The sequence below is a fragment of the Narcine bancroftii genome, chromosome 6 (assembly GCF_036971445.1).
Source record: "Narcine bancroftii isolate sNarBan1 chromosome 6, sNarBan1.hap1, whole genome shotgun sequence".
Lineage (NCBI taxonomy): Eukaryota > Metazoa > Chordata > Chondrichthyes > Torpediniformes > Narcinidae > Narcine > Narcine bancroftii.
Genome location: NC_091474.1, coordinates 209,628,373 through 209,654,353, shown reverse-complemented (window position 1 = coordinate 209,654,353; position 25,981 = coordinate 209,628,373). Strand labels below are relative to the sequence as shown.

Here is a 25,981-nt window from a genome sequence, read left to right as displayed (position 1 = left end):
GCTCTCATTTATCTTCATTACACAGGCTGCAGCAGAACTTGAGAATAGGGGAAAGGAGGTGTCGATGTTTTAGGTCAAGACCCTGCATAAAGCCTACAAGTGGTAAAGGAGATAGCTGGCATAAAAGAGGACCAGGGGTGATAGGTGGACTGAAGTGGGGTTAGGGATAATGGGCAGAAGGAGCATGCATAGGAGGAGGATGGGTGGGCAATATTCCAAGTGTGGTCTTGTATAACTTCAATCTGACATCGCAACTCTTGTATTCAATGTCCTGATTGATGAGGACAAGTATCCCAAACACACTCTTCATATCTACCTGTGCTGATGTAATTGCACCTGTTGGTCCCCATGCATTGAAACTAAATGCTCAGGGAAAAAAAAGAGCATTACATTGTTAATTAAGCACTATTAAGAATTATGTTTACTGTTGTATTTTAAAAAAAAACACAAATTAATATTTGTTCAAGTGCATATTTATTGCTTTTATCACTTCCAATCTTGTCATCCATTGTTTTATGTGATTTCCCCCCCCCCCACCCCAAATACACTGAAGGAGTATGAACACCTTATCTTAAGAATTGTACTTATTTGCCTTCAACTCCTTCCAAGAGCCCTTAAGGCAGGGGTGGCCAACCTTTTAATTTTTAATTTTGACATACAGCATGATAATAGGCCATTTCAGCCCACAGGTATGTACCAGGCGTGTGGGTTAATTGGGTGGTATAGACTCATGGGCCAAAATGGTCTGTTACTGTGCTGTATGTCTAAATTAAAAATTAAAAGATCGGCCAGCACTGCCTTACGGCAACTTTTGCACAGTGACTTTCCTTATAAATGGAGATGTTTAATTTGCAAATGAACAATTAGAAATATAATATGCTTCATTTTCCAAAACCCAAAATCACTTTTTTTTTTAAATCAATGGTACAGAAAAGTTAACAGTTCCAACCTCAAATACAAACAAATCAACAAACAAACCATGCGTGAATAATTAGACCCTTTACAGAGTAGGGGTAATGTCTCTCAAACACCAAAACAAATGCTTGCATGGTCTCAAATGAGGTACATAATGGGAAAGGTATATAGCAGACCAATTTAATTTTTCATTTAATCTTGCAGTTGATATTCTGTTCAAACCTACTGAACGGCATGAAATTCATTCTCATTGAATGCAATAAGTATTGAGAAAGTTATGACCTTCAAATTAGTGCAGCTTCATTGTTCAACTTTACAGCAGCAAATAAAAAACTTATCATACTTACACACAGCATTTTAGATATTAAAATAATATTAGTCATTATTAGATGTTCATTTCAGTACTTCAGAAAACCATCACATACATGTGAACTTCACTGGAATAGCAACATTTTAACATAAAACACTTAACAGCAATGTCTCCAACTTCACATCTGTTTCATGGTTGTTCTTGTGCAAGTTTCTTAAGCACCTACACAAACTGCTTGCAAACAATGCCCAATACAAGTAGCATACATTATTGTCATAAAGGTTGTGGTCTCAAGTTTGTGCACAGGCAGACAAGTTGCCAGGATGCCTGCAACCAGACCTCAAATGGTAAAGACAGCCTTGGTGCCAGCAACGGATGACTAGACTTTAATTTATTTAGGTTTAAGCTCATGATGAAAGCAAGAATAATGTGATGCCAAACTAGATTTTTGTTTGTCTTTCTGACATGACAAAAAAAAGTTTTTTGTGCTTTTGTACAAATAAATTGCCACATAATTTTTTGAAATCAACACAAATGTTGAAGACATTTAAAAAAGTCAAAGCATCCTGTATGCAGGTTATAAATCAATATCAATCAGTGCCCAGTAGTGTTTAGAGGAGTGGTTCTCAACCTTTTTAATTTCCACTCATATTAAGCATTCCCTATGCCTTAAGTGCTCTGTGATTAGTAAGGGATTGCTTAAGGTGGTATGTGGGTGGAATGAAAAAGTTTGAAAACCACTGTTTTAATCTTATCTAATTGACTCCTTATGTGCAGTTTCATAACTTCAATGACAATTTTTCTCAAGCAAAATATTTCCCTTCCCATTCACATACCACCTTAAGTAATCCCTTACTAAATGATGGCATAGGGATTACTTAAAGTGGTATGTGAGTGGAAAGAAAAAGGTTGAGAACACTGGTTTAGAGATTGGGCAACTTCCGTTGAGACTACAAAACACTTTTTTCAGTTAATTAACAAACCTGAATGGATCCATTTTCCCATAAATTTTATTTTCTCCATCATCAGGCACCTAACCTCCATTTTGACACATTGTTGAAATTATGAGCAAGTAACCAATTGTTGGTCTGATACTTAATCAATTGGGTGGATTGCAATTATAATACAGGAATCTGGAGCTTGGCAAGTGCTCCCCATACCATTATCACTAAAGTGGTACAGTAAATTAACTGCTACCTACGGAGCTGCTGTGCTTTCTTACTGACTCAACATTCTGTACCCTGTCCTCAATTTTTTTACCCACAGATCAATTTCAGAACTCTACGCCATCAATTTTACAGTAAAATGTAAAGTGTATGTGAAAGAAATGTGTGAGGAAAGTGGAGAGAAGACAAGTATCAAATGTTAGTGGAAAAAGATCTTTAAAGAAACACAACTTAGATGGAAACATCTTCTGAACAGCAATTGAGATCAAACACAGCAAGTGATCTCCTACAGCATATAACAGAGGCATACCTTTGCTCTTCTGCAAATGTAACTTTAAAAACAGACAAAGCATTCATCAATTTCATTCCATATCCACAAAATATTGTTACTTCTAAATAGGAAAGAATCAGAGGCAGGAGTCAATGTTTACTCCATATTGGGGTTGCCATCGGTCCTTGTGGCGATCTATCTATTACAATGAATTCCTCAGGGTTGTCACAGGCTTGATAGTGTATTAATAATTCCTCAATAGCACATTCCTCAATCTGAATATAGACAAAAATATGACATCGAGATATGAAGATTCAATCATTTTTAAATCACTTCCTGATTAGTTGAAAAAAGCATTGGCCAAGACTATCAAGTCCACTTCCCCACCCCCCTCCCTCAAAACCAGATGGCTAATAAACACATTTTATATCCGAGGGGTAGCACAGTTAGCGCAATGCTATTACAGTGTCAGTGACCCAGGTTCAAATCCGTCACTGTTTGTAAGGAGTTTGGACGTTCTCCCAGGGACTGCGTAGGTTTTCTCTGGGTACTCAGGTTTCCTGCCAATCTTCAAAAATACAGCATGGTAACAGGACATCCGGCCCATGAGCCCGTGCCACTCAAATACCCCAATTAACCTTCAAATTCCTGTACATGAGAGGAAACCAGAGTACCCAGAGGAAACCCAAGTGGTCAAAAGGAGAACGTATAGACAGACTACCTTACAGACAGACAGTGACGATTTCGAACCTGGGTCGCTGGCACTGTTATAGCATTGTGCTAACCGCTACACGAATTGTACTGCCAAATTTAAAATACATTATCTGTGTTCAATATTACAATAAGTCTTCCAGTGAGATTCAAGTAAGTTTCAATGGAGTACTGGAACCAGGACCATGATAAATGTCAGGGAAACTTCACCTGGTAAACCAGATGCTGAACAATCAGAATTCCCAAGGCAACTGGCAGAATTTTAGTATTTAACTGCATTCTGCTACCTTTGATTCTAAATATACTCTTTGATCATTCTGTCTCAAACAAAATGAAAAGGATGATCTCTTAGATTGCTACTGAAAAACGTATTTAAAGCACTTACATAACTAATTGCTGTTTCCTTTACTTTCATCTGCGTATTTGCATATTTGGGTTTTTCCTAAAAAGTTTTTTTTTAAATTGTTTGCAATTCAAGTGACATCACCTGGATCAATGCCAGTGGCTTCTCCCTGCTCCTCACAAGTGCAGCCTCCTGCTGACGTTCCTCTTCCACAATAGCAGCAAAGGTCATCGGGGTCATTGTTGGTGGACTATTGGCAACTGTCATTAACCAAGGACTGCTGGAGATGAAGCAAATTAACAGATTTGTTGACTTTGGGGCAGTTAAATCCAGTTGCTCTTAATTGTTAAGAATTGCTGAGTATCGATTAGCTACAATGAGGAAAGAGATTATTTACATTATAAATCCCACATTTTTCAGTAAGCGTTTTCTTCGCCAAATTCATCTTTTTATATCTGAATATGCATTGACTGGTAGCTTTGAAATTTTATTATTGGAACATAATACTACATTTAGATTGTAACATACATGAAATTTTTTAGCTTTTCCCTCACAGAAATGAGGCCCCAGCAAGGAACAAACTCGCAACCCCTGGTTTACAAGACCAACAGGCAGGAGGCATAGGAAGTAGTTTTCAAAATGTTGATCGTGACAGTGGATACATTAAATCTAAGCTCACAAATGTAAGGGAGAGATTTTATTTACTTGAACAAAGTGGTTGACAGGAAAGGCCTTATGATGTAGAAAATGTTTAATAGGAACATAGGAAGTAGGAACAGGAGTAGGCCAAAAATGGCCCAACGAGCCTGCTCCGCCATTCAATAAAATCATGGCTGATCTAATTTATGACCTAACTCCACCTACCTGCCTTCTCCTCATATCCCCTAATTCCTCTATCATGTAAAACTTTATCTAACCGAATTTTAAATATGTCTAATGAAGCAGCCTCAATCCACTTCCCTGGTTAGAGAATTCCAAACATTCACTACTCTCTGGGAAAAACTATCTTTCCTCATCTCTGTCCTAATTCTACTCCCCTGAATCTTGAGACTGTGTCCTCTCATTTTAGTTTCCCCGGCCAGCTCAAAAAACCTTCCTACATCTATCCTATCCATACCCTTCATAATCCTATATGTTTCTATAAGATCTCCTCTCATTCTTCTGAACTCGAGCGAATACAATCCTAGATGATTTAATCTTTCATCATAAGTCAACCCCTTCATCCCAGGGATCAACCTAGTAAACCTCCTCTGGACCATCTCCAAAGCCAATATATCCTTCCTCAAATATGGAGACCAGAACTGGACACAGTACTCCAGGTGCGGTCTCACCAGTACCTTATACAGTTGCAACATTACCTCCCTACTCCTGAATTCAATTCCTCTAGCGATGAAGGCCAACATTCCATTTGCCTTCTTAATAACCTGCTGCACCTGCAACCTAACTTTTTGTGATTCATGCACAAGCACTCCCAAGTCCCTCTGAACAACAGCAAGCTGTACTTTTTCACCCTTTAAATAATATTCAGCTCTTTTATTTTTCTTGCCAAAGTGGATGACCTCACACTTATTAACATTGTACTCCATCTGCCAGACCTTTGCCCACTCATCCAGCTTAACTATATCCCTCTGCAGACTCTCCACATCCTCATTACAATTTGCTCTTCCACTCAATTTGGTGTCATCCGCAAACTTGGCTACACCACATTTTGTCCCCTCCTCCAAGTCATCAATGTAAATGATGAACAGTTGTGGGCCTAGCACCGACCCCTGCAGCACCCCACTTACCACTCTCTACCAACTTGAAAAACTCCCACTTATCCCGACTCTCTGCCTCCTGTCAGACAACCAATTTTCGATCCATGTCAATATACTTCCCCGGACTCCACTTTCCTGTAACTTAACGATAAGTCTCTTGAGCGGCAGCTTATCAAATGCTTTCTGGAAATCCAAATATACAACATCAACCTGTTCCCCTCTATCCACTGCACCCATTATATCCTCAAAGAATCCTAACAAATTTGTCAAACAAGATCTTCCCTTTCTAAAACCATGCTGCGTCTGCCCGATTGAACCCTTATGTTCCAAAAGTTTCACTATTTCATCTTTAATGACGGCTTCAAGCATTTTTCCAACTGCAGACATCAAGCTAATTGGCCGGTAATTTCCAGTCTTCTGCCTACATCCCTTCTTAAAAAGTGGCGTGACATTTGCTGTCTTCCAGTCTGCCGGAAGCAGAATCACAGCTCATAGCTAAGTACAAACTAAAAGCAAGGTTTACAATCCTAGATGCCTATGAAGAGAATGCAAATCAAGATGAAATTATTTTTCTTCATAAATGATCCAGTAAAACTTGAAAAACGAAACCACATTAAGTTAGTCTTCAAGATGAGTTCAAATGTTTTATTTGTACTTAAGCATCACTGTTATATCTAAAAGAAATAAGTAATTTTGGGTTGGATTACATGGGATCTGGAGTGTGCTAGTCAACAGGATATGGAACTGTTTTAGTAGAGGGGGATAACTTTTCAGACTGGAGACCTGTGAAAGTGGTGCAACTCAATGATTGGCTATATTAACAACATGAATGAGAATTTAGTTGGCAAGGTTAACAAGTTTGAAGATGATACCAAAATTGGTAATATTATGGACAATTAAGATTATCCAAAATTACAAAAGGATCTAGCTCAACTGGGAAAGTGGCCAAGTAATGGCAGGTGGAATTTATCTTGCACAAGTGGGAGATGGTTAGTTAAACCAGGGGAGGGCTTGCACCATAAATAATAGGGCCTGGAGAGTGTTGTAGAACAGAGAGACTTGGGAGTATGTACATAGTTCCTTGAAAAAGGTAACAGAGGGAGATAGGATGGTGCAGATTCATAGGACAGGGCATTGTGTACAAGAGTTGGCACATCTTTCAACCATGCAAGAAGCTGGTGAGACCACACTTGATGGATTGTGCACAGTTCTGGTTGCTCTGTTCTATAAGGGATTAAGTTGGAAAAGAGGCATAAAAGATTAAGAAAGAATGTGGACTACTGGAGACTGGCTCAACTGGCTAGAGGGGTACCAGGCATTGGAACTGGGATGTGAGAGGTGACAGAGGCCACTGAAGATTCTTGATCATGTCAGAGGTTTGGATCTGAAGCTTGGGTTACTGATGGCTTGTTGTGAATCCACGAACACTCAGTGACCCCGAGGGGACTCTCTTTTGCTTTTTTCTTTCACTGCAAGAGGCACTTCAGGCAGTTTCTGCTGCAGGCGAATCTGTGTACCTTATGGCAGACTAAAGCAAATTCCGTGCAATAATGTACTGTTTTTATTACACTTCAATCAAGGAACTTTGAAACTTGTTAAACAGGAAAGTCTGCAGACAAAACTCAAAACGGTCAACCAGTTTACCTATCTCGGCTGCACCATTTCATCAGATGCAAGGATCGACAATGAGATAGACAACAGACTCGCCAAGGCAAATAGCGCCTTTGGAAGACTACACAAAAGAGTCTGGAAAAACAACCAACTGAAAAACCTCACAAAGATAAGCGTATACAGAGCCGTTGTCATACCCACACTCCTGTTCGGCTCCGAATCATGGGTCCTCTACCGGCACCACCTACGGCTCCTAGAACGCTTCCACCAGCGTTGTCTCCGCTCCATCCTCAACATCCATTGGAGCGCTCACACCCCTAACGTCGAGGTACTCGAGATGGCAGAGGTCGACAGCATCGAGTCCACGCTGCTGAAGATCCAGCTGCGCTGGATGGGTCACGTCTCCAGAATGGAGGACCATCGCCTTCCCAAGATCGTATTATATGGCGAGCTCTCCACTGGCCACCGTGACAGAGGTGCACCAAAGAAAAGGTACAAGGACTGCCTAAAGAAATCTCTTGGTGCCTGCCACATTGACCACCGCCAGTGGGCTGATAACGCCTCAAACCGTGCATCTTGGCGCCTCACAGTTTGGCGGGCAGCAGCCTCCTTTGAAGAAGACCGCAGAGCCCACCTCACTGACAAAAGGCAAAGGAGGAAAAACCCAACACCCAACCCCAACCAACCAATTTTCCCTTGCAACCGCTGCAATCGTGTCTGCCTGTCCCGCATCGGACTGGTCAGCCACAAACGAGCCTGCAGCTGACGTGGACTTTTTACCCCCTCCATAAATCTTCGTCCGCGAAGCCAAGCCAAAGAAGAAAAGTAAAATACACAAAAGTATTGGAGAAACTCAGCAGGTTATGCAGCACCTATAGAAAGCATAGATATATAACCAATGTCTCAGACATGGAACTAGGTGTCTTGGGTGATAGAGACACTGGATACACTATCTTTTTTTCCCCCCGAGCCATAAAAGACTGATGGTGACCTTACCAAATCATGAGGGGAATAGATAAGGTGAATGTTTGCAGAATTTTTCTTTGGAAAGAGGAGTTTAAAACTAGAGAGTATAGGCTTAAGACTTGAGGGAGTAGGCTTAAAATGAATGAAAAGATTTAAAGGGGACTCAATGAACAATATTTGCACAGGCTGCCAGAGGAAATGGTAGAGACAGATATAATTACAAATTTTAAAAGAAACTTAGACAGGGAAACTTGAGAGGGACATGGGTCAAAAGCAAGTTAATGGAACAGCTCAGGAAGGCATGAACAAGTTTGGCCAAAGAGCCTGTTTCCATGATGTACAACTCCATGGCTCTTTCATTTTAGTAGAAAATACCAAAATGTATTATATTGCCTTCACAACATTTCAATGGCTCCACCAGTCCACTTTTTCTGTATTTTTAAAATCATCTTTTGTTCAAAAATTTTAATGACAAATGTTTTGCCAGCAAAACACATATACAATGTTATACAGAATAGAGAAAGCAGTATGGAGGTTAAAAAAATAAATCAACCCCTCACTTATTGAATGGCAGAGCAAGCACAAAGGACCATGTGGCCTACTTCACCTTCTACTTATTATGCTACAAAAACAAGGAAGTGCAATAATGTTGGAAGGATAGTTATTTACCTTTGTAGAGCCTGAAATAATCTTGCAACTTTTAACCTGGACCAATATTTTGGCACTGCAACTTGGCCATGGTTGCAAACCTTAACTGAGTTAAACAAGAAACTCTGCAGATGCTGGGGTGGAGTGCAATATACAAATGTGGTAGAGAAACCCAGCAGGTCATACAGCTTACATAGGAAGTAAAGGGTAACCAACATTTCAGGCCTGGGCCATTTGTCAGGATATTTAAATATTTTTATCAACTCAGTAAAATAATTTCTAAGATTAAAAAAAAATTATTGAATTCTTCACCTGGTTGGTTGTTCATATTTGCTGTTAGGCTGTTCTTGTTGTTTAGAACTGTATTCCCATGAGCCAGAAGGCTGGGATTCATCTGTTCTTTCTGTTGACTTTTCTTCTAACAATAGGTCACGGAATGATTTTGGGGAGGACAACCAATTGAATGGAGTACCCCTAAATGACAAAGGTTTTGTTACAGTTAACCATCATATATTAAAATAAATAAAACACAACCAAATTAGTACTGCTTCTGAATTACACAAAAGGCAAGAGCCTAGCTTATTTTTACTCGGGTTTTCAAATTTATTTTTCACAACTGAAAATAGAGGCCTTTCTCCTTTATTAACTTTCAATGAGAAATTAAAAATAGAAAAAATATTTATCAAATGTAATTTAACAAGTGGAGAAAGAAAAAAAATCACAAATTAAACATAAAACATCAGAAAACAGAGCAAAGCATCTTACTTATAACTCATTCAATTTACTTTATCATATTTTTTTAAACTATTTATTCGTTCAAAAAACAAATAACATGACATATACAACAATTAACCATAAACAAAAATAAACATAAATAAAAAAAGAAAAGAACCTCCCCCCCCTTCAGCCAACTCTCCTAAGGAGAGCCATAGAGAAAAAAGAAAAAATATTAAAGAAAAATTAAATATACATATTAAGATCTAATCAATGTAAATTGAAATGTAAATATTCTGAATATAACAACCACTTATTAATAAAAAAATTATAATTATCACACGAAACATACGTAATTTTTTCCATTATTCTTGATCTTACCAAGCACTTCCCGTCTTTAATGGAGTTAACTGTGCAATCAGATTTGTTGTCAACGGAGGACTGACCAGTTTGTTAGTTGTGCTTGGCTCTTTAGCAGCCATTGCAATCATCTTCCTTTGTTTCTGAGAGAGCTTTCCTCCATGGCATAATGATTTATTCCCACTGTAAAAATGTTGCATTATTAAATAATACTGAAATATAGCACTAAAATCTTTATATTTATATCAGAACTGTACCTCAGCTGTATATTAAGCCTCAGAACATCAACCTTATAGTTTGATGATAACAAGTGCTAGCTTTCTTCCCAAATGTATTTAGTTACTCAAATTTATAGTTCCCACCTACCATAGTGGATATCTCCAGACCAAACACTGAACTCTAATCATTACATTATCCTGTGTAACTAGGCATTGACAGAAATCAGGAAAAAAACTTTTAGAACCTCACCATTAGTAGCATTATGGGTAAACATTCTGTAAATAGAACTTGATTTGCCAAATTCTTCAGTTTGAACAGTGTATACAAGCATCTATATTATGGTATCTACAGTACTTTTCTTATTAATGTGAACATGAAAAAAATGGAGGAACAATCCCCTTACATAAATGAAACACACAAAACACCTACTATCCAAACCCTGGAAGCTAGACTCAAAACAGGAATCATCCTACCATAAACAAGACCAGCAGCTTATGAAAACTATTTAAAAGGAGCTCAATTCAAACACTAATTCTAAAATTTATGAACTAATTGAGGAATCAGAAGGAATATTCAGTTTTCCTTCTCATTGTTCTCTCAGCAAGCACTTCATGAAGTTGGTGGGTTGTGAGGTGGTGGGTTTTGGGCAGGGTGCATATGGCCAAGAATGGAAATAGATATTACAATCTATCCCATACCTTTATAACTAAAATCCATTAATACAATGGTAGAAAATACAATGATGCTGGGTTGAATCAAACATTCAACTTTCATAAGCTTACACTCTCCTCTGGACTTTTACCTCATCAATGCCTCCACTTTAGCCTGATCCAACCAAAACTGTTGCTCGACCAAAGCATTATTCCATAACTTTCTATTTACAATTTCCATGCAAAAATGTATCTACGTGCCCTGAAAGACGCAATTACTTTAGTTCTTCAATCCGAAAATGCATCTCCCGTCACAGTGCTCCTCTTCAGATCAGATGCGATTTATTGTCATGTAATAAAACAGAAATGCCCTCAGCATCCTCTCAAATCTCAGTTCCAATACCTGGTTCTCATGAGCCAGTCTCCTGCAGCCCTCAGCCTGGTTGGAGTCCTTTGACGAAAAGTTGCAAGCAGCCCACAGCCTGTATGGGTACCTTGCCCACAAGTCGCCAACACCTCTGCGTCCCCTTCAGCTACAGAACCCCCTGCTGCTCTGCCTCCGCGATCACGATCCTTAGGATCGTCTCCCATTTCTCCTTCTCAATGGGGTTGGGGAGGGGGGTGGTCTCCCCATTAGTAGTGCCCTGAAACAGTCTGCTGTTCTACCGGAGACTGCATCCCCTCGAGGCAGCTATATTGGGCCTAGACCCCATGGTCGCAGAACTTTAAATAAATAGCTTCAATAGGTTGGCCTGTAGGGAGCTAATGGCTGACGGAATGGGTGGAAGGACCCCGTGGAGTAGCACTATATCTCCACTCCCCACTCTTCCACTGCCATTACAGCAGCTCCGCCAATTTTTTCCCCCACTTGTTGAATATTCGCCAGATTTCAATAAGTCACTACCCTGGCAATTACATTGCAATAGTTTACTATAATAGGTCATACTTTATTTTTGGAATTAGTCAATGCTTGAGTTGGGTAGTTGGTACTGTTCATAAAATAACTGCTCTTATCAAAGATAGACTCGGATATTGAACATTTCCCTTAAAGTCAAGATCCTTTATAGAAAAGCATGTTCTTTGGATAATATGAAATGGGTTCCTTTTTTACTTTAATGAAGATTGAAATGTGCTGCTTAGTGACAAGTCCATATTTAAAATATAATGATCCAGCTTAGAGAACAAATAGATACATTCACTTTGCAAAAAGGTTCGCTTAACAGATGGTGAGAAAACATGTTTATAAAAACAGACAAGTCACAACAAGAAGAAACTACATTATTACCAATGCTTTTGGCTTAATCGCTGGTTGCAATGAGCACAGTTCCAGTGTCATGTTGAAATTATAAAGATTTGTCTAAACAAGCATCTTCATTTAAAAAAAATTAAAATAACATTTAACAATGATTAAAAATATCTGAATGGAGAAGAATATTTAAAATCTTTTGTTCAAATTACTTATAAATTTTGAAGATTTTAAAGCTTTATTCTTACCTTGCATTAGTCTTTGGCGCATTGACACATTTTTGCATATTTTCTTCCATTTCCATTATTGCTCGTAGGCCTACAGCAGGAGGGCTTCCAGTACTACAAAAGATTTATTTATTTTAGGATATCAAGGAGAACTTAGTGAGTAACAAATGCAAGACTTTTGTCATATTAACACTAACCCTATAACGTAAAGCAGATTTCTTATTTTCTCTATTACAAATGGCTCTTTTACCTCATGGGACAAGTCATCCAACTTGCAGGATTACTGGAGCTGGAGTGGAGAGATGAGGAGTTCAACTCCTTCTTAGAAGGGAATATTTTCTCACTAAATTTTGTCTCTTCAGTTAGACTTTTTCTTTCTGAAATACGGATTTTTTCTTCAACCTAAAATGTAAAAAATCATCCAAAAGATTAATCGGATAATTATCTGATGGTTATAAAGGACTAATTGTGTGACATAAAGAACTGATATTAATACATTACAGTGCAGTAAATCCAATCAGACAATGTCAAGTCACCTTTATTTGTCATTCATGCCATGCAGTGCACAGTAAAGGCAAGATAGCTTTTCTCCAGGATCATAAAGCAGATTTACATAAATACAAGTTAAAATATTAAGACATGTACAATAAAAGCCCACAGTACAGTAACCACATATGTTCTATGAATTCAGAAGGCTGGTTGCTTGGGAAAAAATAAACTGTTGTCCAATCAGAATGCAAAGGCCTGAGTGCTACGGTACCTCCTACCAGATGGCAGAAAAAGAGAAAATATTACATGAGAGGTATGTGAAGTCCTTCACAATGGTTATTGCTTTCCACGTGCATTGTGTGTTATAGATGTTCATCATGGTGGGAAGGGAGCCCCCAATGATCTTTTCCACTGACTCCACTATCCTCACAGGGTCTTATGGTCTGTGGTGATACAGCTTCCAAACCAGGCAGTGATGCAACTGCTCAGAATGCTCTCAATACATCCTCTGTAACATGTAGGGAGGATGGAGGGTAGGAGATTAATGTTCTTCAGCCTTTCGTAAGTAGAAGCGCTGCTGAGCTTTCTTGGTTATGCAGCTGGTGTTAAGGGACCAGGTGAGATTCTCCGCCAAGTGCATTCCAAGGAACTTGATACTCTTGACACCCTCAAAAGGTAGAACCATCAATGGTCAGCAGACTGATCCCCGGGCCCTCCTGAAGTAGACAACCATCTCTTGTTTTATTAATGTTCAGATACAGGTTGCTAGCTCTGCACCAGTCTGTTAGTGACTGCACCTCATCTCTATACACTGAATCATCATTCTTACTAATAAAGCTCGGTTGTGTAGTCAGCAAACTTGATAATGTGGTTCAAGCTGTGTTTTGCTGCACAGACATTGTGAGCGGAGTGAACAGCAGTGGACTAAGCAGGCAGCCCTGGGGGACCCCTGTGCTCAATGTGATGGTCTTAGAAGTGCTGTTTCCAATCCAGACTGCCTGAGGTCTCCCTGACAGGAAGTCAAGAATCTAATTACAGAGGGAGGTGTTTAGACCCAGCAGGCTCAACTTCCCTATTAGGTACTGAGGAATGATTGTGTTGAATACCAAAATGAAGTCAAATGAAGCATTGGAATGAAGCATTGGAACATCGTGTCCTTTTCCAGGAGGGTGAGGGCTACATGGAGGGGCAGTGGTGATGGCATCGTCCGTAGAGCGGTTGCATCTATATGCCCCATCCCCACCCATTAAAATATACCTGGAAAATTTAATTTTCATAATTCCAAAAGAAGTATCAACATTTGGTGTGTGCCCACTTGCTTAGTAATATAGTGAAAAGAGTAGCAATTCACGTATACTCTAGGCCAGATGGAAGTGCAAATTGATTCAAATCCAACTACATTAAATATGTGCTAATTGCCCAATAGCCATTTTAATGATTTTGAGTAACAGGTTCAGGTTTTAAAAAAAATCACAATTCATGCGAGGTAGGCCTCGAAAAATGGACTTTACTTCCTTCTTATTCATCAATAACAGCTGCTACACAAAGCCCTCAAGACAAAATATCAATTTTTCCATCGGACAAAATGCAACAGTGATGAGAAGCCAGCACTGGAGCAATGAAGAGCCAGAACAAACCACAAAGGATAGGGTGCAATAAGAAATCAAGGAACTAACAAAAAGAAAAAAATTGCCAAAGCACTCCGAAATGTGAAGTGCAGCTTAATCAGAGTGCTTTTGTCTCATTTTCTGTTTCAACAATCAACAACGAACTGTATTCACCTCCAATTTCTCCTGGAAGATTGCAAAGTCAGGAGAAGTTAATTCTCTGGGGCTGACTACTCCGCCAGCAGAGCTGCCTTCAGAATCAGACATCAACAGTTCTTGCAGCGATTCTACTGAATTTGTTTTAGCGGGTCTTGAAAAATCTGCTGAAATTAAAAAAAATCCCACAGAAAAAGCACAATTTGTTTTTTGCAGCGAGGTATCTTACACATTAATCCTTAGCCTTAGGTGTATCCACAGTATGAAGGTGGCACATCATTACAGTAAATGTAAATTTCTGTGAGTAATTGAAATATGGCTTTACCCTACCTTTTAAGAACTAAAAGTCTGCATAAGACCAGCTCAATAAAATCATTAACCATTTTCCCCCACCCTTGCTCTCAAAGCAACCACCAGAAAACCAGATTGATAACTCACTTTTTCTATTGTGTCAGAACTGCTATTTCTCTTCACAGAGTCAATTAGCCTAGAACAAGCTGACCAAGATGGGATTCTGGCCTGCACTTGGTTCATATTCCTCCAAGTTTTTCCTATGGATAAACCTGTCCAAATGTCTTCTAAATGTTGTTATTATTCCCGCTTCCATAGTTTTGTCTGGAAGCTCATTCCAAACAAGGACCACCCTGAATGATTAGAACTGCCTCTTAGGCTCCTCTTAAATCCTTCCCTTCTCACCTTAAATCTATGCCTCATAATTCTACAATCATCTTCTGTGGGAGAGAAAGACTTTATCCATGCCCTTCATGATTTAGTCTGCCTGTCCCGCATCGGACTGGTCAGCCACAAACGAGCCTGCAGCTGACGTGGACTTTTTTTACCCCCTCCATAAATCTTCGTCCGCGAAGCCAAGCCAAAGAAGAGAAAGAACAAGAGCATCCCTCTGCCTCCCTTTTAGAGAAGAAAGACCCAGCCTCTCCAACCTATCCCTTTAACTCAACCCTTCCAGTCCCAGCAACATCCACGTATTCTGATCTGCACTGCACATCTTGGTAGGTTAGACTATGCAACTTCACCCAGACATTTCAATGTTAGCAGAACATTTTTACAGGTACAAATTCTTTTATCTGAAATCCTTGGGACTTGACACTTTTCAGAGTTTGGAATTTGGGGTAGTGCCAAAGGTTGGGGGGTGGCGCATGTGGTTCCACTGTTTAAGAAAGGCTCCAAATGTAAACCTGGAAATTATAGGCCCGTGAGTCTGATGTCTGTGGTGGGCAAGTTGATGGAAAGTGTTCTGAGGGATGGTATTTACAAATATTTGGAGGTACAGGGATTGATAGGGAGTAATCAGCATGGTTTTGTCAGGGGTAGATCATGCTTGACAAACCTGATTGAGTTTTTCGAGGGGGTTACAAAAAAGGTTGATGAAGGGAAAGCTGTGGATGTTGTCTATTGAGACTTTAGTAAAGCTTTTGACAAAGTTCCCCACAGGAGGTTAGGAAAAAAGGTATAAATAAGGAGGTAGTGAATTAGGTATAAATAAGGAGGTAGTGAAATGGATTCAGCAATGGTTGGATGGGAGGTGATGGAGAGTAGTGGTAGAAAATTGTTTGTCCAATTGGAGGCCGGTGACAAGTGGAGTTCCTCAGGGATAGTTCCTGGGTCCACTATTGTTTGTTATATATATTAACGATCTGGAAGTAGGGGTGGAGAATTGGATAAGCAAGTTTGCGGATGATACAAAGATTGGTGGTGTTGTGGACCGTGAGGAAGATTACCGTAGGTTAAAAGGTGATTTAGGAAGGCTGGAGGTGGGGGTTGAGAAATGGCTGATGGAATTTAATACAGATTATGTGTGAGGTGTTACATTTTGGAAAGGCAAATCTAAATAGGTCATATGCATTCAATGGTAGGCTATTGAGATGTGCAGAGCAACAAAGGGATTTAGAACTGATGGTAAATAGTACCCTCAAGGCTGATACTCAGGTAGATGGTGTGGTGAAGAAGGCATTTGGAATGTTGGCCTTCATAAATCGGAGTATTGAATTCAAGAGTAGGGAGGTTATGATGAAATTGTACAAGGCATTGGTGAGGCCAAATTTGGAGAACTGTGTATAGTTTTGGTCACCAAATTATAGGAAAGATATAAACAAAATAGAGAGAGTGCAGAGAAGGTTCACGAGAATGTTGATAGGAGTTCAAGGTTTGAGTTACAGGGAAAGGTTGTGCAGACTGGGGCTTTTTTCTCTGGAGCGTAGAAGATTGAGGGGAGACTTGATAGAGGTGTTTAAGATTTTAAAAGGGACAGACAGAGTAAATGCGGATAGGCTTTTTCAATTAAGAGTGGGGGAGATTCAAACGAGAGGGCATGGTTTATGATTGAAGGGGGAAAATTATAAGGGGAGTATGAGGGGAAATTTCTTTACGCAAAGGGTGGTAGGGATGTGGAATGAGCTTCCGGCAGATGTAGTTGAGGGAGGATCATTGGTTACATTTAAGGAAAGACTGGATAGTTACATGGAGAGGAGAGGACTGGAGGGGTATGGACCGGGTGCTGGTCAGTGGGACTAGGAGGGTGGGGATTTGTTACGGCATGAACTAGTAGGGCCAAACTGGCCTGTTCTGTGCTGTAAGTGGTTATATGGTTATATATGGTTATGGATAATAGAATACTAAGGCAATACTTAAATAATTGTGCGGTTTTCAGATTCACACAAAATAACGACACACTCCAATTATAAGGGTTTCTGGACAGGGTAGGATGGATTTGTGGTGGCGCTGGATGTCAGGGGGTGCAGTGGTGCTGGACCTGTGGTGGGGGGGGGAGGGGGAGGGTGGCGACTCTGGACCTGTGGGGATGACGCAGCGCTGGAGCAGCATGGGGTAGCAGCATCGGGGGCTGGACGGTATGGTGCAGTATGTGGGATACTCAAGTTGCATTATGTGGCACAAAGACAAGAAAAATATTGTGACATGCAATCTCAACAAATATTTCTGCCAAAAGTCTTATCATCCCAAATGAGCAAATGTTGCATTATGGCATAACTCATAGTACAATGTACAGAAGTTGCATTTTTTTTCTTTCATTCATAAAGAGGGGAAGAGTTGAATGGATATTAGGGAATCAAATGATTGTATGAGATTACTTATTGTTAAGTAGTTGTGCACATTTCAGAGTCTATGCTGTGAAAATGATCTTCCCTTTAACCTGTTTAAAATTTAGGGAAAAAAGGTCTCATGCAACATGTATAGATTAAAAAAAAGGAAAACATTTATTCCTGACTGGTTGAAAATTGCAGAGATGGAATACAAGCTGTTGTCCCTTCAATTTGCGGGTGGCCTCAACTTGGAGGTTTGAGGCCAAGGGCAAACATGTCAATGAGGCAATGGGATGCGAAATTAAAGGAATTGGCTACTAGGAGGTCCTTGCTGTTGCAGCGGACAGAGAGAATGACACACTTCCAGAACCAGGTCCAATGCAAACTTGAGGAACAACACCAAGTAGTCCACCTGGGCAGTCTATAGCCCAATGGCATGAACACTGAATTTTCCAATTTATGATAACATGTTCCCCCCTCTTTCTTCTTCAAAACTATTTTCATTCTTCTTCCTTTCCCCTCCCATCTCCATTACTGTCCCCTTTCCCACCCATCCTCATCTCCCTCTCTGTTTGGTTCCTTCCTCTTCCATCCCCATTTCTCCACTGGATTTTTTTCCCTCCTCTTCCCCCCCCTCCCCCCCCACTACTTCAGTTCTATCAGGTCTCTTATTATACTATCAGTCACTTTCTCTTCTTATCATATTCCAGCAGTGATTTCACACTGTACCCTTCGTCAACTATTTTCTCAATCTATGACTCCATCAATTTTCATGTGTATGAAAACTTACTAGCTCACTTCCATTTTTATCCATATCATTTATCATTTATGCTTTGACCCTTAATCTTCTGGACTAACACACCATGTGGAACCTTTTTGGAATAAAAAATTCATGTACAATATCATGTCAGAATCATATGTTACTCACAAGAAACTATTGTGTGAATGGTATCCCTATTGTCCTAGTTTTGAATGTAAATATATCTAGCAGATATTTAATAAGGAGTACCACAAATCTAGGTCATATTCTTCCCTCAAAATACTACCTCATTGGGAATTGTTCACCTGTTATAGTTGGGCTCTGAATGAGATCAGATAAATGATATCCGCCAGAACTGTCAGATCGCCTCCTGGGTTTCTTCTTTGTCTTTGCTTTGGCCTTCTTGTTAAGCCTTTCCCAGAAGAAAAAGAGACTCAATTTACCTGTTTAAATCACATACATTTATACACAAAGCGTGACAATTTATCTTCTATATAGTTGAAGGCAAATTAACTGATCATTGGAACTTGGAGAGGCAAATTATTTGTTTTTGACATGAAGGCTAATTAACAAGTAAATTGAATGTTCAAAAATTTACTTTTTTTTTTAAACTTTTTCTAGGAGTTGCACACAAAATTCAAGCCCTTCTAAACCAATTGATTGACAGCTCAAACACAAGTGCAAATTGCCCAAACTCTCAAAACATTTTTGAACATGAAAAAAAATGTGTTATACTGTCAGAATCACTGGGGACTTCTATTGCAGATGTTTTTGTCTTGTCAAATACATATTCAATTGTTCCTGAAGGCATTTATCCTAAAGCTGGTTAAGAATTATGAAACAAATTGGCAACCAATTGAGTCAAAGAACTCAAAATTTACAGAAGACACCACTGGGTCAATCACAGTCAATAAATAAAAAGCTTTACAAGAAATGCTGTTTAATGCAGTGGGGAAATTAACAGGTCAGCAGCCCAGAGGCCTGGACTAATAATCCAAAAGCGAGAGCTGAAATCTCACCACTGTGGCTGTGGAATTTAAAATCAGTTAATAAACAACATAAGAAAACTGAAGAAAAAAAACTGATGCACTTTCAGAATATCTAGGCAGACGTGCTGAGGAGACAATGTCTTCCATTTTCTCTGTGATTCACAGTCCAGCCAATTTTATTCACTCTATTTGATAACAAGAAACATCTGAGAGCACTCAATATAGAAAAGGCTACAGGACCTGAAGACACCCAACTATGGTACCAAAGCCAAGCTGTTCAAGCACAATTATAACATTGCATTTGTCAAAACTACCCAGGTTATGTCACCAATGGAGTTCTTCAGTGAAGTGTCCAGATCCAAATATCTCCATTTGTTTCATCAATGATTACAATTTCCATCATAAAGAACAGGCATGGGGATGCTGTTTGATGAGAGCACAATGTTCAAATCCATTTGGAACACTTCAGCAAAGGAGGATTTTATGGATCATTTCCTGCAATTGCATTATATACCATTAACATTCAATGGCATTACCATTGCTCAGTTCGCCACTATGAATAACCTGGGGGGTGGGGGAGGGGGTTAAGAGGGGAGTCACCATGGACCAACTTACCTCAAAAGATATTAGGATGGTGAGAACCAGAATAGATGCTCCATTTTCTGAGGCAAATTTCTCACCTCCTAATATCCCTTTCTACCATGTATAAGGTACAAGCCAGAAACATGGAAAACTCTCCACTTGTAAAACAACAGCATGACAAGCAAGTAGCTAGTAATTTATCTACGTCACTAACATTTAATCACTCCACCACTGGCACATGATGGCTGTAGCGGGCACCATCTATAAAATGAGGGTAAACAAGAAGTCTGCATATGCTGGAAAACTGAAACATACAAAGTACTGGAGGAACTCAGCAGATCAACAAAATGCCCTGTTATTACTTACTCAGGCTTTTTTTTAAAGTTTTCATCCACAATGCAATCAATTATAAAGTTGCAGATGCATACATCAACTATTACTAATACATACAGTACATTGTGTTTAATTCCCCCACCCCCTCCCTCCTAAAAACCCCCAAAAGAAAAACAAAATAATAAAAATAGAAAGAATAAAATAGATATAGAAAATAAAGATTACTTCAGAAGTACTCTTCACAATATCATATATATATGTGTGTGAGGGGGGGTGTGCGCATGTGTATAATATACTATGTAATATACATAATATCTACATGTTCCTTAAGGAGGGTCTTACAACACACACACACAAATTTTTATCTCTAAATTAATATTTAAACTTAAATACAAGCCTCTAATTTACAAAGTAGTCTCATATTAATCTCTTCATCTCCAAATGTTTCTTATCAATTAATTAAATTTAATATAAATAAAACTTCTTTCATTTATGAATATATATCCACATACTGTTCCTTTATATCTGCCCAAACTATCCTTCCAATAATTCAAATCTTATTTCAGTTACTCCAACTCCTCTTGAAATTCAGATAGAGAAAAGAGAATTAAACCATTCAGTTAACTAATACATAATTAATTAATAAGTAAATAAGAATTCTCCTCCTCCCCCCCCCCCCCCCCCCAAAGTGGTACAGTTTAAGATATATAGCACCCAACCCCCCTCTTTGTAATAATTTTCCTAGGAGGGTCAGGTTCTTGCTTCCTAACACTGCCACATCACGTGACCTCTCCCCACCTACTCAGGCTTCTTTAACAGAAACTTCAAACTCATGATATCTCACACCAGGAAAGACAAATGCAGAAGGTATATGGGAACACCAAAACTAGAAGTTCTCTTCCAAGTCATGTATCACCCTGAGTCAGAAACACATTGCCAATCCTTCAATGGGTCGAGATCTTGGAACTCCCTTACCAACAGCACCATGAGATTATCTTTACTGTACTCCAAAGGTTCAAGAAGATCATGAAACTTCAAAATTTTCAGACATTTAGGGAAAAGTATTTCATGCTGGCTTTGATCGTATTGATTGGCGGAGCAGGCTCGATGGGCCATTTCTGGCCTACTCCTGTTCCTACTTCCTATGTTCCTATGTTCTTTGCCAACTCAGGAAGCCCTTGATTGCCAAGAGGCTATGATACATTACGTGGTCATCCAGATACTTTTTTCAATCTAGTGATAGCTTCTACATCCACCACGCTTCCAGATAGTTAATTTCAGACCCTCCATCCAACCCAATCAACTCAGTTTTAGAAAAAAAAACTCACCGCCCCTTAAATTCTTCTAGTAAGCATTTAAAACCTGTACTCCCTACTTAATAATCTTTCTGCCATAGGAAAATAAGCCCTTCTGAAAAACACCATTCATATCTTGCATCATTTTAAAGGGTTCAGTTAAATCTCTCCTCAGCCTTTTAGTCCCAAAGAGCATAATCCCAGCCTAATCAATCTCTCCTCCTATTAAACCATTGAGAAAATTGTGTATTTGAAATATCACTGGAAAGTAATTCATTCCCAATTAGTTTATCAAGGCCATGTGTCAACAAGCCCATTTGTAATGAAAATGCAATTTCTGAGTGGAAACTGCATCAATCAAATCCTCATAATATGAAAGAGTGACCAAGTACAGATGGAATAGTTCATGTGTTCAGCAGTAAATTTCTCAAGTCACTGGCTTCTGCACTTGAATTGTCAAAATAGTGCTTTTGAAATCATCCATACTTCATAAAAGCATCCACAGAATATGCCTTTCCATTTCTTTCTATGGTTAAAAAATCCTTGTCTTCCATTATGTGGGGCTAAAAACAAATCCAGAGTCAAATGTGTACTTCATATTTATCATCCGTGATTGCCTCAATTAACAAAAGAATTTATAAAACTAATTTCTGCAAGAACATGATATTTATTCATCTCTTTATCCAGACACATCCTTTTATTAAGATTTCAACTGTGAATCTGCTTGAATTAAAGCTACTCAAGTTGAACAAGTGATGCCAATAAAATTTAAAAAGTACCACTGCTCCCTCAGCTGGACTAACTTTGAAATTAATTCAACTATATTAACTTCCTAAAGTATGATCATAATTCCTTATAAAGTGCATAACGTGCTTAAACAGCCATAGTTAGAAATAATGTATCCAGGTTAAAAGAATGTTAATGGCTCTTATATAGATGTGACTGCAAAGGTATCAAAAGCACTGTAAATGCTCCAATTTTACGTTTATGACAAATTACATATAAATCAAATAGTCAGCTTTTTAAAGCAAATCACTGGAAGTTCCAATCGCACACATCATGCATCAAAACATAACAAGAACAAATTATGGTACAACTCCGATTATCCAAAATGGCCGGGACCGGCCCTATTTCAGATAAACATTGTTTTCAGAGAACTGGTCATTTTTTTTTAAAAGGCTAGAAGCAATAGCAAATCACTTGTAATAGCGTTTAAACAAACAACAAGATAAGGCTGTTTAACCATTAAAATAATGTTTAATTCTCACCATAAAGAATCCACATCTGTTCACCGACACATCCCCACCAAGGCCCTACTCGTGCCAGGAGCTCAATGGTCCCGCTCCTGACCGGGAGCCTGACGTCCACTACTGCCAGTGCCGGGAGGCAGAGGTCTGCTGCTGCCAGAGCCGGGAGCCTAACGTCCCCAGTCAGTTTGGCTCCAAAAAAAATTTGGATAATTGGAGTTGTACTGTACCAATACTTATTGGTGCTAACTTTCAACTGTTTCATAGTGATCTGTTGGCATTCACACCTCCCCCCCCGCCCCACCCCACCAAATCAGCCCCAAACTTACAGATACCAGGGGTAATTCTGTAAAAACCCTCTGACCGCCGCATTCAGCAGATCACCCACTGCACAGACACACTGACATCTCAAAACTTAAGGGAGAAATTTATGCTCAGATCCTGGACCAGGTTAGACAGTTATTTCAATTTTATAACTGCAAGGAAAGGAAAACAAGGTATATTATGCTTGGTTAAACTGTGCTCACGATTCAAGTATTTGAAAGGTCTGCTGATACTATTGCAGAAATAAAAGTTTTCATGGACACTGAAACATTTCAAAAGTGCACAGCATTGTGGCCAAGAGCTGCTGCTCTGCAGCTCCAGCGATCTGGGTTCAATCCTGACTTCAGGGCCAACTATGTGGATTCCCCCTCTAACTGCAAGGGGGAATGTGCCAGCTTTCTCCCACATTCCAAGGGGTTGAAAAGTTAATTACTTACAGTAAATCACCAAGAGGTAAGTATGTGAGTGGTTGAATCTGTGGTAAACATTGCAACCAGAGATGGGTCAGGTGGGATTAGTATCAATGGGTGATTGATAGTGTGGACACCATAGCAATGTTGTTATACTGCATTATGCTTTAAACACTTGAAGCTTTGAAAGACAGCAAAGCTAGAGGTGTAATCGCTGTCTATTAAAGGGTTCTCACCAGTTTTGTAGGCAGTCAATATTGTAAGATATCATAAGCAGGACAGACAGGAAAGATGCAGTGGATGTTATGTATTTGGATTTTCAAAAGGCCTTCGACAAGGTGCTACACCTAAGATTGCTAAACAAGATGAAAGTCCTTGGAATTACAAGAAGGATACTAGCGTGGGTAGTGGCAGGTAATAGAGAGTAGGAATAAAGGGATCCCACTCTGGTTGGTTACTGGTTACCAGTGGCATTCCACAAAGGTCGGTGTTGGAGCTGCTTCTTTTTTTGTTGCATATAAATGATTCAGATTATGGAATTGATGGCTTGGTGACTAAATTTTCATATGATACCAAAACAGGTGGCAGGGCAGATGGTGCTAAGGATACCAAAAGGCTGCAGAGAGACTTCAATAGATTAGGAGAATGGGCAAAGAGGTGGCAGATAAAATACAATGTTGGAAAGTGAATGGCCATGAACTTTGGGAGAAGGAATAGATGGGCAGACTATTATTTAGATGGGGAGAAAATTCTGAAATGCAAAGGGACTTGGGAATCCTCATATAGGATACCCGAAATGTTAATTTATAAATTGAAATTTATTTTATTTTTAAATTAGACAAACAGCACAGTAACAGGCCATTTCAGCAACACACGTCCATGCTTCCCAATTTACACCTAATTAACCTACAACCCCCAGTATGTTTCAAATGGTGGGAAGAAACTGGAGCCCCGGGGGAAAACCCACACAGATGATGTGCAAACTCCTTACAGACAGCATGGGATTCAAACCCCAGTATAGGCATTGCACTATAACTGCTATGTCAACCATGCTGCCACATTTTAAATTTAGACATACAACATGATAGCAAGCCATTTCGGCCCACAAGTCTGTGCCGACCAATTAACCTATATTCCCGGTAATCTCCAGGATGAGTTGGTGGAGAAGAAGGTGAATGCAAGGTTGGTATTGATTTCTAGAGGAATAGCATACAAGAGCAGGGATGTAATATTGAGACTGGTGAGGCCTCTCTTGGAGTACTGTGTACAGTTTTGTGTGCCTTATTTGAGAGAAGACGTGCTGGCGTTGGAGACAGTTCAGAGAAGATTTACTACAATGATACCAGGATTGAAAGGGTTAGCATATGAGGAGTGATTTTCAGATCTCAGACTGTACTCGTTAGAGTACAGAAGAATGAGGGGGACCTCATAGAAGCATTTCGAATGCTGATAGGCCTGGACAGAGTAGATTTGTCAAGGATATTTCCCGTGGTAGGCTATTCCAGGACGGGGCACAACTTCAGGATAAACGGGCATCAATTTAAAACAGATGCGAAAAAATGCCTTCAGTCAGAGGATTCTGAATCTATGGAACTTGTTGCTAGGGGTAGCTGTGGAAGTGAAGTCATTGGGTGCATTTAAGGGAAAGATTGATAGTCAGGGCATCACGAGTTACGGGGAGAGAGACGGGCTGAGCGGGAGGATGGATCAGCTCATGATTAGAATGACAGAGCAGAATCGAAGGGCCAATGGGCCTACTTCTGTTCCTCTATCTTGTAACTTCCCATGAGAATTAATTATTTATTTTTGAGGCCAAATTTCACCTTTCAGGTCCAGGACCTTCTTAAGCCACTAAGTTAAGCCTCATAGATGCAGAAAAGTAGGTAGACCAATGAGAAACAGAATCTGGGTCACTGGCTTTCAGCGTATCTGGCCTATTATCATGGCATCAGAGCCAGAGACAAAGAGCATGAAAATATGTCCATCAGACCATTGAGTTCATATGGAATAAAAAGCACATACATTTATACAAATTCTTCACACATTCCCTCAAGCTCTGCTTCAGTTTCTACCTCTCCTATACATATTCAAGATAATTCATGATGCCTAACTAATTTATCAATCAACACATTTTTGGTTTGTGTAAAAACCAGAGGACCTGAAGGAAACTCATACAGTCAGAGAGAACATGAAAAACTCCACATAGCATCAGAGGCATTAACTCCACTAGCTGCACCACTCTTGCCACACTAAGGTACATCAACATAGATTTTAGTGCTGAAGTTAGTGGAGAACAGCTTGATGTTCTTTAAGGTGAAACTATTATAGATTTCAGATTTATTGTCAGAGTACATACAACATACAACTCTGAGATTCCTTTTACCTGCAGGCACAGAAGAATTACCACATTGGTAGTGCAAAAATGAACTGCACACAGCTTGAACATGTAAACAATCAAAAGAACTGGAAACAGATAACAAATACAAACAAACTGACTGTGCAATACAGAGTGGAGAAAGGCAAAACAAACAGTAAAGTGCAAAAATGAGTCCTTGATTGAGTTTGTTGTTGAGGAGTCTGATGGTGGAGGGGTAGCAGCTGTTCCTGAATCTGGTG

At 39.4% G+C, this 25,981-nt stretch overlaps 1 protein-coding gene across 4 annotated transcripts in view; it reads right to left on the bottom strand.

Annotated features, from left to right (window-relative positions):
- Positions 1-2,590: 2,590 nt before the first annotated feature.
- ibtk (inhibitor of Bruton agammaglobulinemia tyrosine kinase) overlaps positions 2,591-25,981 on the bottom strand; it is a 128,877-nt gene continuing 105,486 nt past the window's right edge. The window contains exons 21-28 of one of the 4 annotated variants that reach the window (XM_069887386.1): positions 18,491-18,597; positions 14,385-14,533; positions 12,365-12,516; positions 12,136-12,228; positions 9,794-9,955; positions 9,011-9,172; positions 3,861-3,996; positions 2,591-2,937 (exon numbers count right to left, since the gene is read on the bottom strand). In XM_069887386.1, coding sequence (XP_069743487.1) covers positions 2,812-2,937; positions 3,861-3,996; positions 9,011-9,172; positions 9,794-9,955; positions 12,136-12,228; positions 12,365-12,516; positions 14,385-14,533; positions 18,491-18,597 — 1,087 coding nt within the window. In that variant the 3' untranslated portion in view covers positions 2,591-2,811. The remainder of the gene's footprint in view (positions 2,938-3,860; positions 3,997-9,010; positions 9,173-9,793; positions 9,956-12,135; positions 12,229-12,364; positions 12,517-14,384; positions 14,534-18,490; positions 18,598-25,981) is intronic. The other 3 variants (XM_069887388.1, XM_069887387.1, XM_069887389.1) reach the window with 3 other exon arrangements.